Raw genomic sequence first — 26,268 nt, forward strand, 5'->3', positions numbered from 1 at the left:
AATGGGAAATTTGAAGAAAAGAAATTAATAACAAGGGGTCTAGATATTTTAAAAACAGCTCTTTAATATGAGTTCATTATCAGGGCCTTGAAGGAAAAAAAGTCTTTAAAACAAAAAACCAACTACCCTTATCTAAGGCAAGAAAGTGGGTATTAAAGATGGAAACTAAAAGCTCTCTAATAACGCTTTAAACTTGCAGATTCCCTGAGCTTAATCTTCTGGTTAACCAAGGTTTTACTTTATACATTGGTTTTCTTCTGCGTACCTGCAATTCGCCGCAGTGCATTCACACTTCTTATTGGAGGTCCAGTAAGATCACCGAGGCAAGTGGCTTCACAGAATGGGTTCTGACTTCAGAATGTAACAAACCTGGGGGACTTGCCCAGTGGTCCAGTGGGTAAGACTCTTTGCTCCCAATGCAGGGGGCCTGGGTTCGATCCCTGGTTGGGGAACTAGAGCCCGCACGCAAGCTACAACTTACGTCTGCAGCTACAAATTGAGAGTCCGCATGCTACCACTACTAAGCCCGCACGCCACAATGAAGATCTCGCGAGCCACAGCTAGGAACCAGTTCAGCCAAAATAAGTAAATACATATTTAAAAATAAATCACAATAAATGTACTTTTAAAAATGATGTCTTTTTTTTTCTTTTAAAGAATGTTAATAAACTTGGGTATAATACCAGCTCTTTCACCAGTTAGCTGTGGGAATTCTAGCAAGTCACTTAGTCGCTGGGCCCTAAAAGTTCATTTATAAAATGAGAATAATCACATCTGCCTCCATCCCATGCTGTGAGAACGTAGGTAAAGCATTCTCCACAGTGCTGCCCTCTTGCTGTGTATCCTGCTCCCATCCCTGGTCTTCGGCCATCTTGACACTCTAACGTAGACAACCACTGCCACCCCCACCCTTCAGAGGGAACATTGGAATGGACAGGCACCCTTTTTAGAGAAAGAACTTGATACCACATTTATTTTAAGAGTTAGGGGACAGATGGCTTTATTTTGCTTCTTTAAAAAATATTGCAGTCTGTAGAAATACAGTGTGCTTAAGGTCTATCAAACTGAAGGGCAAATACTGTCACTCACCCAAACACTGCAATCTTTAACCTTGAGTAGCAGGAACTTTTACACTGAAGATATGTATACCTCTGTATATCGGTCTCCAAATTTTACAGGAACATTTCAATGTGAAAAGGATATGTTTTTGACATTTTCTCAGTATAAAGTTTAATAGCACTTACTCCTCTAGTTGGCAAATTCTAAGCAGTCAGATTCCTTAGAGAAATACCTCAAGATGAGATCTAAAAGTACAAGCTCCCCTTAGAACAACACTGGGTGTTTTCATTTTTTAAATAAAATTTTTGTGAAAATGTTTGTTAGCTAATAAAGATTACTACTGGATATAAAAATATAACAAAAGGTGGTACAGAATTCTCTTTGAGCAAAGAAAAATGCGAAAAATATTCTGATGTGGATGTGAAAATGTTTGCCATTTTTTAGATGAGAAGTTATTATAGACTAAACTCTCATTCAGGCTGGAAGCAAAAGAAAACCTGATACAGTCTAATGGAGTTGCTTGACTTGGTTGGCATCCAGCAGTCTACAGTGTTGGTATTAGCAGCCGACATATTGCCACTTTCAAAACCAACCATGATGAGTCTATTTTTTTCATTGGTCTATCTGTAGTTTTGAAAGTATAATCAAGAGCCATTATAGCAGGTGGCTCCTTATGCAACATTTATTAACATGGCATGGTGAAATCTATGTGTGCAGTGAAAATATTAAGCAATATACTGTGAAGTTCTTAAAAAGAAATAATGAAACAGCCTTCTGGACATATAAAGGCTGCCAAACTAAGAATTTTGCATTTATTTAACATTTAATCATGTCGGTAATTACAAAGCAATTATTTTATATAGACATATTATGGGAGGAGAATTAAAATAACTTGTAAAAAGACTAAAATTAATTGATTTCATGGTAGTTTTTATGTCACTGCACTTGCTGATACTAAAAAGGAGCAATAAAAATAGCCCAGTTGTTGGTTCATGTTTTGTTCTGTTTAGCCTTCTGTCTGTTTCTCAATTCAATAATGTTAAATTGCTACTTTATGATTCCAGTTATGCAAATAGCTCATTTCTTACAAAGAAAGGAAAAAAATAAAAAAACTTTCTTGATCCTGCAAGTGATGTAAACAGGAAAAAAAAAAAAAAATCCTGGTCCAGCTTCCTTTTCTGTCTTAGAATCTCAGGTTTAAAAGGGATTTGAAAGATGATAGGTTCAAGAATTCTTCAAACTGTATCTGCTTTATGACTTTCAAAACACTGGGGGGAAAATTATTTTGGCATAGAGCTGAGAGTTCATGAATAACCATTAGTCGTGCTTGCTAAGTCCTAGAGAAAAAGCTGTAAAGATCATCAAGTTTACCAGAGCGTTGAAGAATGAGTACTTCCCTATCCATAAGATGTACAGGCAATGGCAGAAAACCACCTTTTTTCATAATTAGTTTCTGTGTCATAGGTATGCAGTGGGGAGAAGGAGGGTAAAGAGAGTCAGCACCTTAAAATAATGATTCATGGAAAAATAATTAGGAAAGTAGCTAATACACATATTTATTGTTTAGTCACTAAGTCGGGTCCAACAGGCTCCTCTGTTCATGGCATTTCCCAGGCAAGAATACTGTATTATTTTCAAAACTGTCATAATAAAATATCAAGGCTTGGGTGGCTTAAACACCAGAAGTCTACTGTTTCAGTTTGGGAGGTCGGTAGTCTGAAATTGAGGTATCCAGGATGTTAGCAGTGTCATGCTCCCTCTGAAACCTGCAAAGGAACCCTTCCTTTGCCCCTTCCTAGCATCTGGGGGTTTGCTGGCAAACGGGTGTTCCTTGCCTTTCAGCTGTGTGACTCAAATCCCTGCCTTCATTGACAAAAGGCATTCTCCCGGTATTGTCACCTTGCTTATTTAACTTATATGCAGAGTACGTCCTAAGAAATGCTGGGCTGGATGAAGCACAAGTTGGAATCAATATTGCTAAGAGAAATATCAACAACCTCAGATATGCAGATGATACCACTCTAATGGCAGATAGTAAAGAGGAATTAAAGAGCCTCTTGATGAAGGTGAAAGGAGAGTGAAAAATCTGGCTTAAAACTCAACATTAAAAAGACTAAGATCATGGTCATGACAAATAGAAGGGGGAAAAGTGGAAGCAGTGATAGATTTTATTTTCTTGGGCTACAAAATCACTGCAGATGGTGACTGCATCCACAAAATTAAAAGACACTTGCTCTTTGGAAGTTAAGCTATGACAAAAAGCAGAGACATTACTTTGCTGACAAAGATCTCTATAGCTATGGTTTTTCTAGTAGTCGTGTATGGATTTGAGTTGAACCATAAAGAAAGCTGAGTGCCAAGGAATTGATGCTTTCAAATTGTGGTACTGGAGAAGCCTCTGGAGAGTCCCTTGGACTGTAAAGAGATTAAACCGGTCAATCCTAAAGGAAATCAACCCTGAATATTCACTGGAAGAACTGATGCTTACACTAATACTTTGGCTACCTGATGCAAAGAGCTGACTCATTGGAAAAAACCTTGATGCTAGGAAAGATTGAAGGCAAAGGAAGAAGGGGGCAGCAGAGGATGAGATGGTTAGAAAGCATCATCAACTCAATAGTCATGAATTTAAGCAAACTCTGGGAGATGGTGAAGGACGGGGAGCCTGATGTACTGCAGTCCATGGGGTCGCAAAGAGTCAGACACAACTGAGTGACTAAACAACAATAATATTCTTGCGTGTCCCTGTGTTCACATCATCTTCTCTCTTATAAGGACATCAGTTACATTGGATTAGGGGCCCACCCTGCACAAGTATGACCCCATCTTAACTAATTAACATCTGCAACAACCCTATTTCCAAAAAAGGTCACTTTCTGAGGTCCTGGGATTAGGATTTACAAATACCTTTTTGAGGGAGGACAGTTCATTTGAGCCTTTTAACAACCTGATGAAGAAAGGATGCTCACACTGCTCCTGTATGTAGAACCAGGTTTTCATTCAATCTATTGGCTCCAAAGCCTGAGTTTACTCTTCTAAAGAGTTGCCTTATCAGTTGACATGTCTTCCCTCCCCTTTCTTTTAGGTGGGAAATATAATTTCCTGAGTTCTCAAAAACAATTCCCACCTTTTCTACCATAATATGAATTTGCTGTATCTTCTATTATCTGACCCAAGGGTGTGATCCAGAAATGACAAATGTTTTTGATGAGGTCCAGCTAAAGTGCCTAAAAAACAAAATAGTTAAGGCACAATAGCACCTAAAAGCTTATTCATTCAACAACCAATGTTGAGTGCCCCCTCAATGCTGAGCACTCTACTAGGCACTGTGTAGCAAACGCCATCAGCAATTCTTAATTTCTGAAAGTTTCTTACACTCAGCCTTATAAAGAAATAGACAAAGAATGATGGCATTTGTTACAGGGTTAGACATTTTTTGTTTAGGTTATTTTCTATTATTTTCTATACAGAAAGGTCTCAGATAACTGCTATTTTCAAAGATGGTAAGGAGAACAATGGTGCACTCTGATACCTAATTTGAAGGCAGGAGTCTTACTTGCCTTATCCTGAGATTCTGGACGAAAGAATTCTTTTTTCATAACTTTCCTTCTGTAGTCAAATTATGAATCTTTTAAAGAGTGCATTGGCTTTCTTGTGTTTGCTTTTTGCAGTCTGCCATCCATCCATACATCTGTTTCAAGTGGACTTTGGCCTCTGGAGTGGCAGTCTCCTCAAGTGGAAGATTGTTGAAAATGTATTTTGTGATATATCTTGGTTGTTTCAGTCAACATTTATAGAAGACTCATAGGCAGGCACTGTGTTAGGCACAGCAGCTACCAAGAGGAATAAAACACAACTTTGGACTTCAGTGAAATATTAGCTAGGAGCTTGGGTCACCTCCAAAACACTTGGATGAGTTGGTAAAGGAAAGAAACAGAGTGACTTAGAGCAAAGCCAAGCCAAGCGACATCTTTACGGTTACCATGTAAAGATGTCATCTGGCTGACATGCCTGCCAGACACTCTGAGCTTGTGCTTGCTGACAGGGCAGAGCCCAGGATAGCCTGAGGCTGGAATTTTTAAACTTGGTGTGCTTTAGAGCACCCTGTGGAGCTTTATATACCCAAACCCTATCCCAGACCAACTTCATCAAAATTTCTTAAGGCATGAGAATCTGCATTCTTAAAGAGAACTCTGGGTAATAAACAACTAAGTCTATAAATCTAGGGCTCTGCTGCCCAATATAGTAGCTGCTGGCCACATCCGGCTATTTAAGTGCAACTGAAATAAGTTTAAATAAAAGTTTTAAATTCCATTCCTCAGTCATACCAGCTACATTTCAAGTACTCAGTCACTACCCTGTTGGGAAGAGCCAACACAGAACACTTCTGTCATCAGAGGTTTGGACTGGATGTTGCTCATGGAGCTGTCACAGGCTGACAACTCTCATCTCTCCTTCTCAAGGATCTATATATCTCTTCATTCCTTCCTTCCTTCTGACATGTATCTTATTTTACACAGTCATTTGTATATTTTGTCTTCTTCTCCTCAACAGGATTATAAATTATTTAAGCCCAGGGTCTGGTCTTTCTGGCCCTGTGACATAGTCAACACCCAATGAGCCTTTGTGTAATGAAATTAATCTAATTAAATTAGGTATCAGTTTATTAGACCTCTTTTGCATTTAGACTAAATCCGGATTTCATCGGAGTCTGGAAAAAAGATCAATCAGAGAGCAGGATTTTCCTAAATCACAGGCATTAGGATGGATGGGGAGAAGTTTATATGCTAAATGGAAAGCTTTTTATTCTTCTTTTTTAATTTAAATAAAAGTATGACTTTTAAAAGCACAAGGTTGGGCTGCCCTGGTGGTCTAGTGGTTAAGAATCCTCCTGACAATGCAGGAAACATGGGTTCTATCCCTGGTCCAGGAAGATCCCACATGCCCATCCATCACAACTACTGAGCCCAGGCACCGAGAGCCCGTGCTCCTTCCCCAGCAAGAGAAGCCACCACAATGAGAAGCTCGAGCACTGCAATGGAGAGGAGCCCCACTCGCCACAGCTAGAGAAAGGCTGCACACAGCAGCGAAGACCCAGCACCGCCAAAAAAATAAATCAAAAGAAAATAAAAGCATAGGATTTGTATCAGCCCAAATTAGAAGAGACCCAGTAGGACTGTGAAAATTGCTGGCTTAATATCATTGTCATATTTGGGCACTTGGAAAGCACGTTTTAATTGATTCAGATATTTTCATTATTTAGTAAGTGCCCTCTATGCAGATGCCAGGCCAGTGTCATCGTGAACAAGACGGAAACAGGGTCTCTACTGTGAAGCTCACTTTAGCCTTGGCAGATAAAACATTGCCAAGGACTTCCTCTGCCCAGACAGGCTGGGACAGTAGAAGAGCATGGTTTGGGCTCTGGCCTCAGGTGCCTGGATTCACACAGATCCTCCATCACTCTGCTGGCTCCTTGATCTTTGCCAGCTTGTTTCATTTTTCTGAGTCTCCATTTCATAATCCATAAAAATAGATAAATTAATGTTTCCTACCTCATAGGGTTGTGAACACTAAATGAAATAGCTTATGTAAAGTGCTTAGTGCAGTGCCTGTGGCATTATAACAGCTAATTGCTATTAGTTAGTATGGACTGATATAATGACTACTACTCAGTCAACACAAACCCACAACAAACATTAGGTGTAAAAATGAGAAGTGTCTACAAGGTTAGAAAATAATTTATTTTTTTAGAAAAGATGCTTCCTATCTTTCTTGGGCTAACAAGTTATTTCCCTTTGCTTCTTATTTACATCTCTGCACCCAGAGTAACCAAGATCAATAGGTAAGTATATTGGTAAATGCCCATCCTTTGCTTCATTTTTTGTTTCTTTGTTTGGCAAAGGATTTAATTCATTTGGAACATTTCTAAGACAATTAGAAATGGAAATATTCTGGTTGTCATTCAACCTCTCAGTATAGAGAGGTATATGTACTTCTAAACATAGTGCTTCCAAAGGAGAATTCTTTCAAGAGGTTTACCATTAAACTGCAAAATTGAGATCCTACTTAATTAGCATGCAAAGATTTAATTAGCATTGTCTTATTAAAATAAATATAATATTTTCTTAATTCTAAAAATGATATTGCCTTTGAAAGTATGTTCTGGAAATGAGCATTGAACTTTGAAGGCAGTAATGCGATAATTGGAGAGTTTGCAGATTGAGCCTTTTCTGAGTCCTGCCCATTGTTTTGTCTGAGGGAGAAGGACAGCTGCTTATACACTTGTATTTCATATTAAAGTAAAATAGAATAAAATGTGGTACCTACCAAAGTCTCCTGTAAAGATTCAATCCAAACCAAACTGCAGAACTATTCTTGTGCCTTTGTTCTAAAATCTTTCTAGAATTCTAGAAAACTGTTTTATCCTAACTGAGGAATAGAGGATGTCTCAGTGGTACACGAGCATTTTGGCAAAGAGATGACCATGCCTAGATCATTTGGGAAGAATCTGTACTGCCTTTAAGAGCAATAAATGCTCCCAGCCAGCCACTCTATACTTTTGATACTTCATTGACCGTCATACTCCTCTGATTCAAAGTCTCGGCTTCTTTGGGATGATCATGTGGGAGGTCATGTGTTACATGTGGGTGTGTAGGCCATGGGCTATGGAGCCAGGGAGCCTCAGTTCAAATCCTGTTCCATCACTTTCTAGCTGTATGTCTTGAGCACACTACTGAATATCTCTGCGTTGGTTTCTACTGTGTGAAAAGCGACAGAGTTCCTATCTCCCAAAGGTGTTGTGAGGCAAAAGTAAAGCACTACATAAAGACTGGGCTTGATAGAGAGAGGAGAAAGGAAAGGAAAGGAAAGGAAAGGAAAGAAGAGAAAGGTGTTCCGGATAATTTTCAGGAAATGTGTTCATTTCCTTGTTGGAAGAGTAGATATTAACTCAGTTTTCAGCACCTGACTGTATTTTCTAAGTTGAGAACTCCAGAGTAAATGTGTGATTATTGAGATTCCCAGGCACTGCTCAAGACATGCTCTTTCATTAAATCTTCGTAGTACCCATGTGAGGCAGATAGATGAAGATCCCCTTCCAACAGATGAGGAAACCATGGCTCAGAGAGTTGGACTAATTTGTCCAAGGTGATATCGATAGTGGCAGGATATGGACCTAGCTCTGTCTGCCTCTTTAGACCATTTCTTAAAAAAAAAAAAAAATTGCTAAGCATAATTTCTCTTAAAAAGCCAGGATTAAGTAGTGTTTTGCTGTCAGTCATAGGAAGGGCTGCTTACATGGGTGCTACTATGAGTAGAAACTCAGAAAATAAGTGTCAAGTACCTAAAATCCTAGAGCTACCAGAGTCCTAAGACATCATCTATACTTGGCCCCAACTCATCCCTTACAGGTGGGAAAGATGGCCAGCATGATCTGAGTTGGAGGCAAAACCAGAGCTAAGGACTCAGATCATCTAACTGTTGGTGTAATCCACCAATCCTGGCACCACTCTGATTTTCGAACTGCTTCCAAACCAGAAAAGATTCACAACTAGATCGCATTATGGCCTGAGCTTTATGTCCTTGACTCAGTCTTACTTGAGATCTTAGACAAGTTACTTGACCTCTCTATAACACATGGCTATGGCTAAGTATGGCTAAGTCACTTCAGTCATGTCCGACTCTGTGCAACCCCATAGACGGCAGCCCACCAGGCTCCCCCATCCCTGGGATTCTCCAGGCAAGAACACTGGAGTGGGTTGCCATTTCCTTCTCCAATGCATGAAAGTGAAAAGTGAAAGCGAAGTTGCTCAGTCGTGTCCGACTCTTAGCGACCCCATGTACTGCAGCCTGCCAGGCTCCTCCGCCCATGGGATTTTCCAGGCAAGAGTACTAGAGTGGGGTGCCATTGCCTTCTCCACTATAACACATAGGGATGATCATACATTATAGCATATACATGTAAGGCACTCACTATAGTGGTTAGTCCATAGTAATTCTTCTATTAAAGTAAGTCTATTAATAAAGTGAGCAATATTCATATTATTATTATAGTATTTATGAGGCCTCTCCTACCTTGAATGCTCAGTTCCAACTCCTACTAATCTTTCAAATCCACTTATTATATTTGAATATCTGTGCCCTTTCTTAACAAAGTTTGCAACATACACAGTCCATCATCAAATTTTAAAAAGTTTATGCATTTTAAAAATTAAACTTGTGATTTGGTTGTGCTTATGTAGAACAGATCAACCATTATAATGAATTCACTAGCATGTTTTAAAAACATCAGTAGACATTGTCTAGCTGACCTGACTAAATTTTTTGGAATAAACTGGCCATCAGCATGATTGATTGAGCTATCCTGTCTGTGATCCACCTAAGCGAAGGTTAAGATGGAGGTTACTAAACAAGCCACTGAACTCTTCCTAAATGGAATGACATTTTCCTCTGCTTCTAATAAATGGTAACTGATTAACGGAGTGCTGGAGGCCAACATTCTTCAGAGAGTTTTGGACCCTGCCCATTTAGACCCTGCCAGAATATGAATTTCAACTAACCCAAGACTAAGTGAAGCAGTGTGGGGTTCCATAAACAGCCCTGCGTTTGGAGGGTAGGAATGCAGTCAAGCTTGGCCTCCAAATATGTGATCTCACCTCTCTGAGGTGTCCTCTATGAAATGAGAGATGTTTTAGATGTGCCAGGTGATCTCCAAGGTCTTATCCAACTTTCATAGTTTGTATTTCTCGTATTTCAAAGGGAGATGAGCCTGTTTGCCTTTGATCAGTTGAAACCAAACCAGATTCTGAAGTAGATGTTATTCCCCAGGGCTCTTCCACAAGCCCCTTCCCGACCACACCAAGCCACCTATTTAGATTTGGGTTCACCCCAACTGGCTCTGGGCTTCTGGCTTTTGTTTTCTTTCGGTCTTTTAAATTTTTTCTTTTGTAACTCTTCAGTCCATGCGTCCTAGCCTGTTCTGTTTACCATGCCTGGCCAACCCTCCCACAAGGGCTAATGTGCTGTCCATGCCCAGTTCCTCTCAGGAACCTAATAAATTGTGGCTCCAGCTTATACCCTCAACTTGGAGACCAGCTGCACCTCTGAGCTTTTCCCAGAGGTGCTGGCTGATGATTTACCTGCAGTGTGATGGATTTGCCCCAGCCCAAAACAGGAAGGAAAATTCGGGGTAATCAAAAGATCATGTGTGGCCGTCTTCTGCTTTACACACTACTGAATTTGTACTGCCTACGCATGCCAGAGGATTTTTTAGTCCTTATTAGTTAAGAATAACATATACAAGAAGAAAATAAAATTAGGAAAGGGATGATCACAATTTCCTCTAGGAACCAGAAAAACCAACACTGAATTTTAAAATGGTCAGATCAGGAACTGCTGAATTGAGGATCAAGGCACCTGTGTTTTATTTTGTTCCTCTGCCAATTAACTGGGTCATGCTGGATCACCTAGGGTATCTCTAAGGTCCTGCCTTTTAAAGTAGGTGTTCCAAAAGAAAGGGGTGTAGAATGAATTTCTGTAAATGTAATGCTCTTTTAAAAAGCATAAAGTGTTGAAGGAGGAGAAGGGGACGACAGAGGATGAGATGGCTGGATGGCATCACCAACTCAATGGACATGAGTTTGGGTAAACTCTGGGAGTTGGTGATGGACAGGGAGGCCTGGTATGCTGCGGTTCTGCTGCTGCTGTGCTAAGTCGCTTCAGTGTGTCCGACTCTGTGAGACCCCATAGACGGCAGCCCACCAGGCTCCCCCGTCCCTGGGATTCTCCAGGCAAGAACACTGGAGTGGGTTGCCATTTCCTTCTCCAATGCATGAAAGTGAAAAGTGAAAGTGAAGTTGCTCAGTCGTGTCCGACTCTTCGCGACCCCATGGACTGGAGCCTACCAGGCTCCTCCGCCCATGGGATTTTCCAGGCAAGAGTACTGGAGTGGGGTGCCATTGCCTTCTCTGGTGCTGCGGTTCATGGGGTCGCAAAGAGTCAGACACGACTGAATGACTGAACTGAACTGAACTGAATGCTCTTTTAAAAAGCACTAAAGTGTTGAAGAAGAGTCTTGAGAGTCCTTTGGACTGCAAGGAGATCAAACCAGTCAATCCTAAAGGAACTCAACCCTTAATATTCACTGGAAGGACTGATGCTGATGTTGAAACTCCAATACTTTGGCCAGCTGATGTGAAGAGCTGACTCATTAGAAAAGACCCTGATGCTGGGAAAGACTGAAGGCAGAGAAGAGGGTGGCAGAGGATGAGATGGTTAGATAGCATCACTGGTCAATGGACATGAATTTGAGCAAACTCCGGAAGATGGTGAAGGATAGGGAAGCTTGGCATGCTGCAGTCCATGGGGTTGCAAAGAGTGGACATAACTGAGCAACTGAGCAACAACAAAAGAAGTTTTCTTCAGAGCAGAGTCACACCCACACCTTAATACGCTGAGCTTCTAATTATAGGTTTTCACGTGGCAAGTATTTGCCGATAATATTTGAAAACTGACATCTAATTATCAGGTACTCCCATTAGCTCAGCATTATTGGTGATATTGTTACCTATGGTGATATTTAAATAGCTCAGAGATTTAAAACTGGCCACATGCCATTAAAGGCCTCATAAAGCACATAGTTTTGTTTTGTTCTAGTTTGTTCAGATATAAATATCTGTGGATGCCTTTTGGAGTGCATGCACTCTCCAGCTTTTTACATGGCCATTATTTCCTTCTGTGTTCTACTCAACTGACTTTACCCACCTGATCCCTGCAGGCACTGCAGTTTGAGATCCTTGGCATAATCATCAAACACCATGCCTGTTTAACAATTTAATAACCAAAAAAGAGAAACAAAGGAAAGAAGGAAGGGCAGGAAGAAGGGTTACCTCCCTGAAATGGCAGGAAGTGTAGTTTTCATGACACTGGAGAATGGGCTGATGAGATGACTTCCTGAGGATTGTGTTGGTCTCAGAAGCTGTGACTGTCTTTCCTCTTGATCCACTTACTGTGAGATAAATAAAATAGGACTCAGAGTACTGGACTTGGTCAAGGTCACCTGAAAAGTTTGTGGTGAAGCCAAAATGAAGAATCGTTTCCCTGGTGTCCTCATTCTGTTGCTCAGCCCATTCACACGCACACTGCTGCACTCTTTGCTGATGAATAATGTGGGTTCTCAGGAACAGTTCCTTATGCAAAAGAGCCTCTGCGAGCTCCATTACATCCTTGCAAGGGGATACACTTTATTGTTGCCGTAATGCGTTATGGAGACGATTATAGCTCTCTCTCCTGTACGCACCCTCCATCTGTGGTCACTAACACAGGGTGCTTCACTTTGGATAATGTGCGAACAAGGAGCATAATTTTGGGAAATGGTTGGAGAAGGAAATCTAAAAGTCAGAAAGGGTCAAGGGCCAGAAGAAAGTGCAAGAAACGAATGCCTTTAAAAACAGTTCTTGCAGATTCAGAGTTCAGAATGCATTAGCAAGACCTTCTTTCTTTCTGAAGGGAAATAAAATATACCCTTCATAAAGAAAGCCTTGCAATCTCTCTCGTCTCTCTCTCTCTGGTTCTACCTGCTGTAGCCATCTGCCTTGTTAGAAGGCCTCTGGCCAAGTCCTTTTCAGAACTTGCAGTTGCTGCTACCAAAATGGCACTCGACTGATTTCCACCACCCTTTCATCCTCAATGCCCATTAAGAGACTCTAATTCAATATGAGACACCAAACCTGTAAGTAGTGATGGCTAACACCTGTTGAGCCCTTGCCATGTGCCAGGTCCTCTACCAAAACTCCCTATTTAACATCTCATCCTAATTCTCTTACCAAAGAAGGTTTTATGGTAGCCAGTTTCTGAAAAAAGGAACCAGACTTAGAAAACTTCAATAACTTGCTCAAGGTTACAGAGCTGAATTTGACACCAGGTCTGCTTCTCCAGAAACTTCACTGTTAACTCTATGCTAAATTCCTGTTTCAAAAGCTTAAAGACTTTGTGAATCTAAATCATCAGGCACTTGTACCTGGAGCAGAAGTCAAGGTGGCCTTCAGACATAGGGGAGTTCCCTATGGGAGGTCAATCCATAGAGTGAGGTTTGCTCTACCTTACCACCCCCACTTCGGCCCCCATAACAGGAGAGTGGATACAGAGAGAATGTGTATGGACACAATTTTTCTTTCTAACCAGAAGGAAAGCTTACTTGAATAAAAATCCCTTCTCTCCATTATTCAAGCCATTCCCAAAAGAAGACAATCAAACCTGAATTCTGTGTTAGCCCTGGATCTATGCCCTATTTTTCTGAACATTATGTACATGGTGTGAATTTGGCCACCAAAGAAACTTTGCATAAAAGCATACGTCTGCTGAAGGCATTTTCTTCAGCTTTTAGGAGGTCAAAGTTTTAGTTCTTCATTGATGTAACTAATAGTGTCTATGAGATGATGTTATTTTCCAGGTGAGAGGTTTGTGTTTCACAATTTGCTTGCCTGCAACAAGTTTTAATTTAGCCCCAGTGCAATATTTGCTCTCTGGGTTTCTAACATTAATTTCAATAATACTGGGTAAAAATATAATGGAAATGGTAAGCAATAATAATTTTTGAAATAATTAGAAAAAAATAACTCTTTTTCTAAATACCTGTCATACCCAAGAGTCTTAAAGAGATTTGCTTATTCATTACCTCCCAATCTCACTGCAGAGTGAGAATGAAATTTAACGGGCAAATTTGATGAGGTTCCAGAGATCCAAATAAGGATTTGCGGTCTCAGTCTGTGCTGGACTCTTTCCCAGATTCTGGGCTGAATACTTTCACATAGATTATTTTATTTAGTTTCCACATATGAAGTATGTATAATTAGTCTTACTTTAAGCCATGGAAACTGAGACACAAAGAATGTATGTAGTTTGTATAAGGTAACACTTCTAGTAAGTAAGTGAAGAAGTCTGATTCTGAATCCAGATCACCTGATTCCCCCAGGACAGAATCCTTTCTGTAATTTGAGAGCTATCTGGGTTTAGTGTAACTACAATTTGCACAACCATCATGTGACTGTGACTTGCTTATTTCTTTTGCCCAACTCCCTAAGAACTTAATGCATAAAGATTCTAGCCCAAATTCCTATCAAACTAACATCCATCTGCATGATTCAATGGGGGAATGGGAATCAGTGCCAGTTTCACTGATGGTGATGACCATGCAGCCCATTTCCTTTGAAATTTTATATGCAGAGCAGAGTGTTCCAAACATACATAAAAGAAGCATCAAATTTAATTATATAATTGCTCATGGACTCTTTGAAAGGCATCACTGGCCAATTCTGGGCCTTTAAAGCTATGGTTTGCTATTATTTAAGGGACCGTTCCTTTAAACAGCCACACTTGTTTATGGAAGACACAGTCTTCTCACATTTGACCAACTTTGGTCCAATCAGCCCTAGAACAAATCAATTTTACTTTTTAAAATAATCTGTGCTAGCCATTTGTTATTTGTTGCAGAATTTAAGATCTTAATTTGTGTGTGGGTGATAAAAGTTGGCCTGTATTGTGATTCACTTACTTTATTATAGTAAAAAAGCCCTAACGTTAAATGTTGTTGGTGTTCAGTGGCTAAGTCATGTCCAACTCTTTGCAACCCCACTGACTGCAGTATGCAGGCTTCCCTGTCCTTCACTTAAACTTACCATCTTCCATTTTTTAAGTGTATAGTCACACTGTTGTACAGAGCTCTCAAAACTTCTTCATCTTAGAAAACTGATACCCTTATCAGTTTTCCAAGATGAAGTTTAAAATTTTTTCAAAATCTATCTCTTTCCCCTCCCTACAGTCCTTAGCAACCACCTCTCTACTTTCTGATTCTGTGATTGTGATTATTTAAATAATTCATATGAGTGGAATCTTACAGTGTTTGTCTTTTGTGACTGACATTTCATCTAGTGTAAATGTCCCCGGGGGCCATCCATATTGTAGATGTGACAGGATTTCCTTCTTTTTTAAAGCTTTTCTAAAGCTGTATAAGATCCCACTGTATGTATATGCCATATTTTCTTTTTCCATTCATCCATCAGTGGACATCTGGGTTGCTTCCACTTCTTGCCATTATAAATGACACTGCAGTTTACATTGGTGTGCACATACCTGTTTGAGATCATGCTTTGAATTCTTTGGGATAAATACCCAGAATTTGGGTTGCTGGATCATATTGTTATTCTATTTCTAATTTTTTGAGGAGCCTTCCATACTGTTTTCCATAATGGCTACACCATTTTACATTCCAACCCGTAGTGCACAAGAGTTTTAATTTCTTCACATCCTCATCAAAAGTTTGTTCTTTTCTGTTCTTTTGACAGTGGCTATCCTCTTGGGGCCCAACGTCATTCTTTTGCATCTGGATACCCACACCATTTGTTGAACAGACTATCCTTTCCTCATTGTATAGTCTTGGCACTCTTGTCAAAGATCTGATAATATATGGAAGAGCTTATTTCTTGGCTTTTTGTTCCATTGGTTTGTATGTCTATCTTTGGTCATTATTACTTTGTAGTATGTTTTAAAATCAGGAAGTGTGATGCCTCCATCTTTGTTCTTTGTTTTCAGGATTGTTTTGGCTAGTCAGGGTTCCTTGAGATTCCATGTAAATTTTAAGATTTTTTTCTTTAATTATCTTTAAATATTGTCATTGGGATTTTGATAGGGATTGCATTGAATCTATAGATCATTTGGAGTAGATAGTATCTTAACAGTAGTAAGTCTTCCAGTCTATGAACATGGAATTTATTTTCATCTTCTTTTATTTCTCTTATTTTTGGATCAATATTCATCAGATATTGGTCTGTAGTTTTCTTCTCTTGTTGCAATAATGGCTTTACTTTTAAACACTGTTAATGAATGGCTCCTGAGACATAACCTATGTTTTAAAATGGTATAGGGACTCTGTGAAGCTTTGTTCTATGTATAATGTTCAAAAATAAGTCTGGGAGAATAAAATAAAGAGAATTTACAATGGTATACAAATAGAAACATCTTAAACACTTCCTTTTGTATTAAGGAAGTTTTATTCTCAGTTCCCAAAGGAGCTGAATGCTAGTTTGAGAGAATATATCTTCCCTCTATGTTTGATATGATAGCTGACATTCTGAGCTTGTGTGGTGTATTTGTTTAAAGAGGTTTGTGTATGTGTCAAGGAGAATTTTGAATATTTCAATATAATAACCTCATCATATAAACTAAAATGGAGGGATTCCACATGACAATATTCAAAGGATAGCCCCATAAAAGATACTCTTCAATGGTAACAGACTGTTTTGGGAGTTTCACACAACTTAAATATATGTTTTACTTTCTGCCATGTTTTCTTCAGTTCAGTCAGAATTTTTAAATTAGTTGAAATTCCATTTCAGAGGTATTAAAGGTATATTTATACTCCTGGTTTTTCTATTATGAATTAAAATTAAGGAAAAACCTGTGGCAAAAGTGTTCTTAACAGAACATATATTGTGACCACTGTCCCTATTTTAAGATTACTATAAATGGAAACAAGAGTAGAATAAACTCATGGAGTTAATGATGTTTGGAAAATGCTATTCTCTGAGGTATGCTTTTATTTTATGGAATTTCTTGATAAAAGTCACAATCAGGTAGTGTTAAACATTGAAAAGTTTTGCAGATCCATGATATGTGGTCAAGTATCCACATCCAGAGGAGGAGGATATCAGTATATTTCACCCCACTGAGGATAGTAAGCATCTAGCATTACACATGGCAACCCACTCCAGTACTCTTGCCTGGAAAATCCCATGGATGGAGGAGCCTGGTAGGCTTCAATCCATGGAGTCGCTAGGAGTTGGACACAACTGAGCGGCTTCCCTTTCACTTTTCACTTCCATGCATTGGAGAAGGAAATGGCAACCTACTCCAGTGTTCTTGCCTGGAGAATCCCAGGGACGGGGGAGCCTGGTGGGCTGCCGTCTATGGGGTCGCACAGAGTCAGACACGACTGAAGTGACTTAGCAGCAGCATTACACAGCACGTGGCCTCCCTTCTCCGGCTTCTGATTTGCCAGATCTGTACTGGATGGTTTTTTAAAATTCAATCTTGTTAGACCAGGAACTTGGTTTGTGTATTTTATAAAACAACCTGAAAAATGTACAATTTTTCATTCTTTCTACATAAATATATATATATATATATAACAAATAGAGAAGTGCAGGACTATTTGTAGCATTATGCTTCTTGGTCCCTCACAAGGATAACTGTGTTTTGTAAAGAATGAGGGTAGTAATAGTAGCTAATATGAATTGAGAGCTTGCTGTGTATTGAACACTAGGCTTCAAACATGTTATATGCTCTTCTTTATTGAATCCTTACAGTAATCTTCTGAAGATAAAGAAAACACTAGTCACTGAAGTACCTTCAGTACTCAAAGCTGAATTGCATTATAGCAAGTGTAAGAAAATATATATCTCTACTTTTAATATCTTAGCAAATGACTGGACTGGTCTTGGGAGAGCAGGACAGACACTGAATCCATAATGACTTTTACGCGTGATGTAATCTAAAAAACCAGCGGATTAGCTACTGTATGATCTTTACAAGCAGGTGAGCAATACATATTTGACTCCAGAAGACCTTATCAAAATCAATAGATGATACATGGCTAAATAAAATCAAATATCTCCAGCTTTCCTTCTTTTATTTATCCTCCAATAACCACTGTATGCTGCTACTGCTGCTGCTGCTAAGTCGCTTCAGTCATGTCCGACTCTGTGCGACCCCATAGACGGCAGCCCATCAGGCTCCCCCGTCCCTGGGATTCTCCAGGCAAGAACATTGGAGTAGGCTGCCATTTCCTTCTCCAATGCATCGAAGTGAAAAGTGAAAGTCAAGTCGTTCAGTTGTGTCCGACTCTAGCGACTCCATGGACTGCAGCCTACCAGGCTCCTCTGTCCATGGGATTTTCCAGGCAAAAGTACTGGAGTGGGGTGCCATTGCCTTCTCTGAACCACTGCATAGCTAAAATTAAATAGATGAGAGCTATAATAAGATAACAAATATAATTAACTTTTATAAGCATTTAATATCTGCCAGGCACTACACTAAGAGCTTTACATAGATTCTTTTTTTTTTTTTTTTTTTTATTCTTCCAATTTTATTTTATTTTTAAACTTTACATAATTGTATTAGTTTTGCCAAATATCAAAATGAATCCGCCACAGGTATACATGTGTTCCCCATCCCGAACCCTCCTCCCTCCTCCCTCCCCATACCATCCCTCTGGGCCGTCCCAGTGCACCAGCCCCAAGCATCCAGCATCATGCATCGAACCTGGACTGGCAACTCGTTTCCTACATGATATTTTACATGTTTCACTGCCATTCTCCCACATCTTCCCACCCTCTCCCTCTCCCACAGAGTCCATAAGACTGTTCTATACATCAGTGTCTCTTTTGCTGTCTCGTACACCGGGTTATTGTTACCATCTTTCTAAATTCCATATATATTCGTTAGTATACTGTATTTATGTTTTTCCTTCTGGCTTACTTCACTCTGTATAATAGGCTCCAGTTTCATCCACCTCATTAGAACTGATTCAAATGTATTCTTTTTAATGGCTGAGTAATACTCCATTGTGTATATGTACCACAGCTTTCTTATCCATTCATCTGCTGATGGACATCTAGGTTGCTTCCACGTCTTGGCTATTACAAACAGTGCTGCAATGAACATTGGGGTACACGTGTCTCTTTCCCTTCTGGTTTCCTCAGTGTGTATGCCCAGCAGTGGGATTGCTGGATCATAAGGCAGTTCTATTTCCAGTTTTTTAAGGAATCTCCACACTGTTCTCCATAGTGGCTGTACTAGTTTGCATTCCCACCAACAGTGTAACATAGATTCTTTTAGTTCTCTCAATAATCCTATGAGAGAGATACTTTTATGACCAATCCTGCTTTATGGTTGAAGAAGCTGAGGCTTTAAGAGGTTAAATAACATGCCCTTGTTATTTAACATGTTAAATAAGGTTGAATAACATACCCGTGTATAGCTATTAAGTGACCATGTCATTTCCTATGAGACAGATGAAATCATGCATGTGAAATTATATATATATATATATATACATGTACAAGTGTATTTGTATTTTTAATGAAGACCAGTAGTGTGGTGGACTGGAGTCCTTTTACAATTTCATTCAGTCAAAATCAGATGTGTCTATGAGAATACAAGAAAAACTGATATTTTTCTTTTGTAGTTCTGTTAAATTAAATTTTTGCATAAAAATAATTGAGCTAGATCAGCTGTGGCTGAATATGTCTACCATTTGGAAAAGAAAGAATTCGTGAAAACAAATGAAGAATACAATTAAAATACAAAGAGAATGACCTTTTAATTTTTTTTTTTGAACCATAAATATATGTAGTTTCTACAGTCACCTTCCTCTTGAAAGAAATGACATCTGTGGGCTTTTCCAAGTGTTTTTATTAAGTGTGTGTGTATGTGTGTACCTGTGTGTTTAATGATTTCACTCAATAATACAAGAAGTCCTAACTTAATTGTAAAAGTGAAGGAACACTAAAACTAGTTTAGTAAGTGTAATAATATATTAAAAGTATTCTACAAACTAAAAGCTTGTTTAATTATTTTGAACGTTATTAGATTTATAAATGATTGTCTTTTTAGTAGACAAAGAAAAGCTATAATGTAGAACGTACATGGAGTAAACATAACATTTGTCCTAATCTGATTTTCAGGCACATCTCCAGACTTTGATTTGGCTGAAATAACTTATGCCATAGAGCTGTGCACATGCCTGGAATTGAGAGATACAGGTAAAGAGACTCCAGATTGCTTCCTGCCTTTTGAAACTCCAGGAAATCATCCCTTCAGACTCTGGAATTCTACAGTTTTCAACAGAGACTTTGCTTAAATGTTTACATTTTTTGCTTGCTGTCTTTCATACCACTATATAGTGCTCGTGTTTTGTTAAAACTTAACAATTGTCAGGAGTTCAACTTGCTTGGCAAGCCAGCATGGCTAGAATGAGCTTTGTCTTAGCAGCTTACCAGATGGTGCTGAGCCTGCTCATGACTTCATTAACTGGGTCTTCCCTACAAAGTAGTGAGTGTCCACAACTTTGTGTATGTGAAATTAGGCCCTGGTTTACCCCTCAGTCAACGTACAGAGAAGCCACCACTGTTGACTGCAATGATCTCCGCTTAACAAGGATTCCCAGCAACCTTTCCAGTGACACTCAAGTGCTTCTCTTACAGAGCAATAACATCGCCAAGACTGTGGATGAGCTACAGCAGCTTTTCAACCTGACGGAGCTAGATTTCTCCCAAAACAACTTTACAAATATTAAGGAGGTAGGGCTAGCAAACCTGACCCAGCTCACCACTCTACATCTGGAGGAAAATCAGATTACGGAAATGAATGATTATTGTCTACAAGACCTCAGCAACCTTCAAGAACTCTACATCAACCATAACCAGATTAGCACTATTTCTGCCAATGCTTTTTCAGGCTTAAAAAATCTTTTAAGGCTCCACCTGAATTCCAACAAATTGAAAGTGATCGATAGCCGCTGGTTTGATTCCACACCCAACTTGGAAATTCTCATGATTGGGGAAAACCCCGTGATTGGAATTCTGGATATGAACTTCAAACCTCTCTCAAATTTGAGAAGCTTAGTTTTGGCTGGAATGTATCTCACTGATATTCCTGGAAATGCCTTGGTGGGCTTGGATAGCCTCGAGAGTCTGTCATTTTATGATAACAAACTAGTCAAAGTCCCTCAACTTGCCCTGCAAAAAGTTCCTAACTTGAAATTCTTAGACCTCAACAAAAACCCCATCCACAAAATCCAGGAAGGGGACTTCAAAAATATGCTTCGGTTAAAAGAACTGGGGATCAACAATATGGGGGAGCTCGTTTCTGTGGATCGCTATGCCCTGGATAACTTGCCTGAACTCACAAAGTTAGAAGCCACCAATAACCCCAAATTATCTTACATCCACCGCTTGGCTTTTCGAAGTGTTCCTGCCCTAGAAAGCTTGATGTTGAACAACAATGCTCTGAATGCCGTTTATCAAAAGACAGTAGAATCCCTTCCTAATCTGCGTGAGATCAGTATCCACAGCAATCCCCTGAGGTGTGACTGTGTCATCCACTGGATTAACTCCAATAAGACAAACATACGCTTCATGGAGCCCTTGTCTATGTTCTGTGCCATGCCACCTGAATACAGAGGGCAACAGGTAAAGGAAGTTTTAATCCAGGATTCCAGTGAGCAGTGCCTCCCAATGATATCTCATGACACATTTCCAAATCATTTAAACATGGATATCGGCACAACGGTTTTCCTAGACTGTCGGGCCATGGCTGAGCCGGAACCTGAAATATACTGGGTCACACCCCTCGGGAATAAGATAACTGTGGAAGCCCTTTCAGAGAAATACAAGCTAAGTAGTGAAGGTACATTGGAAATATCTAAAATACAGATTGAAGACTCAGGAAGATACACTTGTGTTGCCCAGAATGTGGAAGGGGCAGACACTCGAGTGGTGATGATTAAGGTTAATGGAACCCTTCTGGATGGTGCCCAGGTGCTGAAAATATATGTCAAGCAGACAGAATCTCATTCCATTTTAGTGTCCTGGAAAGTCAATTCCAATGTCATGACATCAAACTTAAAATGGTCATCTGCCACCATGAAGATTGACAACCCCCACATAACATACACTGCCAGGGTCCCGGTAGATGTTCACGAATACAACCTAACACATCTGCAGCCTTCCACAGATTATGAAGTGTGTCTCACAGTGTCCAATATTCATCAGCAGACTCAAAAGTCATGTGTTAATGTCACAACCAAAAATGCTGCCTTTGCGCTGGACATTTCGGATCAAGAAACCAGTACAGCCCTTGCTGCAGTAATGGGGTCCATGTTTGCCGTCATTAGCCTTGCGTCCATTGCTGTGTATATTGCCAAAAGATTTAAGAGGAAAAACTACCATCATTCACTGAAAAAGTATATGCAAAAAACCTCTTCCATCCCACTAAATGAGCTGTACCCACCGCTCATTAACCTCTGGGAAGGTGACAGCGAGAAAGACAAAGATGGTACTGCAGACACCAAGCCAACCCAAGTTGACACATCCAGAAGCTATTACATGTGGTAACTCAGTGGATATTTTGCTTCTGGTAGTAAGGAGCACAAAGACGTTTTTGCTTTATTCTGCAAAAGTAACAAGTTGAAGACTTTTGTATTTTTGACTTTGCTAGTTTGTGGCAGAGTGGAGAGGACGGGTGGATATTTCAAATTTTTTTAGTATAGCGTATCGCAAGGGTTTGACACAGCTGGCAGCGTCTCTAGGCTTCCAGTTTGTGTCTGGTTTTTATTCTTATCATTATTATGATTATTATTATTATATTATTATTATTATTATTTTGTTTTAGTTGTTGTGCTAAACTCAGTAATGCTGTTCTAACTACAATGCTCAATAAAATGATTAATAACAGGTTGGGGTTCCCCTGTGCTTTTACCAGTAGCATGACCCCTTCTTCTGAAGCCATCAGCAGACAGTACTGTGTCCTCCAAAAAGCTAACACAAGGTTGTGAAGCAGCATTGAAACTTTTGTAGCAATCTAGTCTATAGACTTTTAACTCAAGAAGCTAAGGCTAGACTTGTTACCTTTGTTGAATGATGTTAGTTGACTGTACTGTAATGTTGTATCAACTAAATTGAATGTTTGCTTTTGAACAACAACTTTTCTTTTTGTAATAGTTAAAAGGCTTAGAACAAGCTAACAGGCAATAGAAATATGTATATCAGATTTTTTATGTAACAAACTACATGTTAATTGTTACCTTATTCTTTTTATCTTTAGTAGACACTTTTAAAAAAAAGACAATAATTTTGTTGTGTTTAACTCACCAACATGTGGTGTATAATGAAGACAGAACTATAATAAATTAGTTTTGTTCTGATTTTTTAGAACACTTGCAATAATGTATCATTTATAGTTCTTGCTAGTTGCAGTGGTGATATTTTTCACATCCCTAATAACAACCACCAAAATAAATTACCGACAGCATGTTGCTTTTTAAAACTAGGCCTAAAAAATTTTGATTTCTTTTTCTAAGGGAAGAAATAAATATTTTAATGAAAAGGATTTCTATATTTTAAATATTACTGATGAGACCTAATGGAAGGAAAAGTTCATATGAAGAAAGAAGGTATATTACTGTATCCCATGTAGAGGTAAATGTAGCAAAAGACATAGATACATTGGCTATGTCACATTCCTTCTCTGTAAGGGTCTTGTTAAAATCTGATTTTTTTTAGTAGTAGTCATATTCCCCATCAGTCTAAAACATAAGCTCCAAAATGTATTGCATGTTATTCCTTTCACAGCTGTCATTATGCCTAGATACATAATAATCCACATATCAGTGGGGAGATAGCTACTGAGAAAAGTAAGTGATTAATAGAAGAGAGAACAACTTCTCTACAATTGGCATTTTTACATCCAAATAATATATATAAACAGTTTTGCAGAATAATGTGTTTCCCGAATAACGTGTGCGAAATTTAGAACAGAAGGAGCCAGATTTAGGTAGGAGGCCAGATCCACAAAGTAGGGGAGGGGGACGATTTAAAGGTATAGTTAGAGGAAAGAGGACCCACTTGAAGATGCAGATTGATACAGCAGAGAAATGTTTTCAAAAGACTGTTCCAGCTGGCACCTGCTCCCAGAGACATGCTGTCACACCAGGAACGATGAGATTGTAAAAAGAAATCGAGAGCAAGTGGGTGCCAGCTGAGCAAAAGCAAGGAAAAAGGAGAAAGAAGTGCAGGTGAGGAAGGATGAAGGATTTCTTTGTAAAATTCCTGTTCTGTGTGTGTGAGTCTCTTAGAAAAAAATTGTCACCTTCCTTCCCACAGTGTCTACTGAGTAGAAGAGAGGTTCAAATGCTGAAGCAAGTGAGCTGCATAGAAAAAGAGCATCCGAATAAGAGCATCTCTTTCCACAGCCTTCATTTGTTGGCAGAAAAACTGGGGCCCGGGGAAGGATTGTAACTTGCCCTGGTCAGACTTTTATCCATGGAGAAGGCTGCCTCCATCTGTTGCTCTGGGACCAGCAGCCTTCTAGACTGCGGTGCAGAGCTTCTCTTACAGTTCTCACAACCTCTGGTGCCCTTGCTTCACAATGGCCTTCACAATGGCTTCACAATGGCATCTTCAAGTTCCCATTTATTCAGGACATATTTTAGCGCAAGGGCAAACGAAAGGGTCAGGAAAGCTTCTGCCTCACGGGTATTTGCCAGTTACATGTGGGATACACCGGGGGCTAGAGATGCTTCGGATGCAGCCTTGGTGGGGGAGGGTTTCCTGCTGGGGACTCTTGTCTTCAAATATCTACAAAAAGTAATGGACTATCCAACAAAGTCTTCTGCTAATTCTGCAAACTGTGAAAGGAAAATGATACCAAAGCATTAGGCTCAGACCAGGGAGGAGGCATTGTTTATCCCATACAGCAATGACTTGAACCTGGCACATAATCAGCACTCAAATATTAGTGGCATAAATGGAAAAAACAACAACAACAATAACAATGAGAAAACTACTTCCCTATTCTGGATATGTAACAAGGGATCGCAAGAGTCGGACACGACTTAGCGACCAAACCACCACCACCACCACCAAGCAGCAGGAAATCCAAGTGTTTTTTGCCAACTATCTTCTGCCAGGTCAGTTTGGGGGTAAAACCCTTTAACTCCTTCTCCAATAAAATATTTGAGCTTCTTTTTCCTTGTCCGTGCTACTTGGTTTGGTTTTCAGTCGAGAGAAAGCAAAATGGTATAGTACTTTTTTTAACCCTAACCAAGTATTTTCTCATTTGTACTTAATTTAATTTGATACATTAGACAGCCAGTGAAATTAGACATCAAACTAGGTCTTGACTGGTAATGGAAGTTACATCACCTTTACCAATGAAGTGACTATTACAGGTCACTTTGTAATTTCATATTTTTCCCTTTCACTTCCTGTACCCTCAGTGCATAAAATGTATCTCTAACTTGATTTTACAAGGTTATTTTTGGATTAGTTTCTCAAAACAGGCATTCCCAAATTTGCCTAATTGAACTGATGCCATGAATATAAAAACAAATGCAATGCTTGATTATCAAATTTTCTAATTTGCCTGTGTGATTGGCCAAAAGGTATTACATTCATTCTTTCACAAACAAACAATACTAAAATCAATTATCTTCTCTCATGTGGTTTTCTATTTATTCATTCATTTATTTGCTAAGGACACCATGATCAGCCCTTTACTTGGTGTTTGCTTTCTATCTCTGTAGTCACATTCCAGGGCATTTTCTTTTCTTCATTACTGGGGAAAAATTTTCCACATCCCTAACATTTTGCCAGGAAAACCATACTTTCTGACTTTCTATTCACTGAAAAGGGGAGTTTAACTACTTCTGATGCATTCTAAATACAACTGAAAAATGCCTTCTTCACCTAAGTTCTGTCACTCTCACTCTGCTGGCAAATAGACTTTTTTTTTTTTTTTAATTGTTATTCATAAGGGATTACCTGCAGGGAAAATGTTTCTTAAAAGACTTTGACAATCACCATTCATCCAGAGCTCTGGAATGATTTTGACCTAGAATCCCTGCAGGACTTGATCTGATCTTGTGTTGGCAAGATCTCTGCTCTGCCCCCCTTGCAGTGATACCAGCTCCTTCACTCTGTTCTCCAAGTCAGGAACTTAGGGTACATGGTAAGAATAAGGAGATAGCAAGGGAGTGCTTTATTTTTGTACCTGCTTATTCAGCATTGCCCAGCACAGGTTGAGAGAACTAAATGGATGTTTAGTATTGTAGAGCTCCTCGGACACTTGATGGTACTAATATGAAGTACATAGCATTTCCCAGTCATTTCACCATTAGGCTACTTCAGGCTACTATTCTGTATTACAGATCCTGAGAATTTGAGGATTTAATTTAATCTCCAAAATAGTCCTGATAAACTGGGTATTTATTCTTCACAATTTTATAGAAAAGACAACCAAGGCCCATTTGCTGTTGTTCAGTCAGTAACTCGTGCCAGCTCCTCTGTCCTCCACTATCTCCTGGAGTTTGCTCAGATTCATATCCATTGCTCTGGTGATGCTATCTAACCATCTCCTCCTCTGCTGCTCCCTTCTCCT

At 39.4% G+C, this 26,268-nt stretch overlaps 1 protein-coding gene across 3 annotated transcripts in view; it reads left to right on the forward strand.

Moving 5' to 3' along the window:
* LRRN1 (leucine rich repeat neuronal 1) overlaps positions 1 to 24,856 on the forward strand; it is a 43,393-nt gene extending 18,537 nt beyond the window's left edge. For 2 of the 3 annotated variants that reach the window (XM_027522479.1, XM_027522476.1), the window contains exon 2: positions 19,797 to 24,856. In XM_027522479.1, the coding sequence (XP_027378280.1) occupies positions 20,076 to 22,226 (2,151 nt within the window). In that variant the 5' untranslated portion in view covers positions 19,797 to 20,075 and the 3' untranslated portion in view covers positions 22,227 to 24,856. The remainder of the gene's footprint in view (positions 1 to 19,796) is intronic. The other variant, XR_003507733.1, reaches the window with a different exon arrangement.
* The last annotated feature ends 1,412 nt before the right edge of the window (positions 24,857 to 26,268 follow it).

This window comes from Bos indicus x Bos taurus, chromosome 22 (genome assembly GCF_003369695.1).
Source record: "Bos indicus x Bos taurus breed Angus x Brahman F1 hybrid chromosome 22, Bos_hybrid_MaternalHap_v2.0, whole genome shotgun sequence".
Lineage (NCBI taxonomy): Eukaryota > Metazoa > Chordata > Mammalia > Artiodactyla > Bovidae > Bos > Bos indicus x Bos taurus.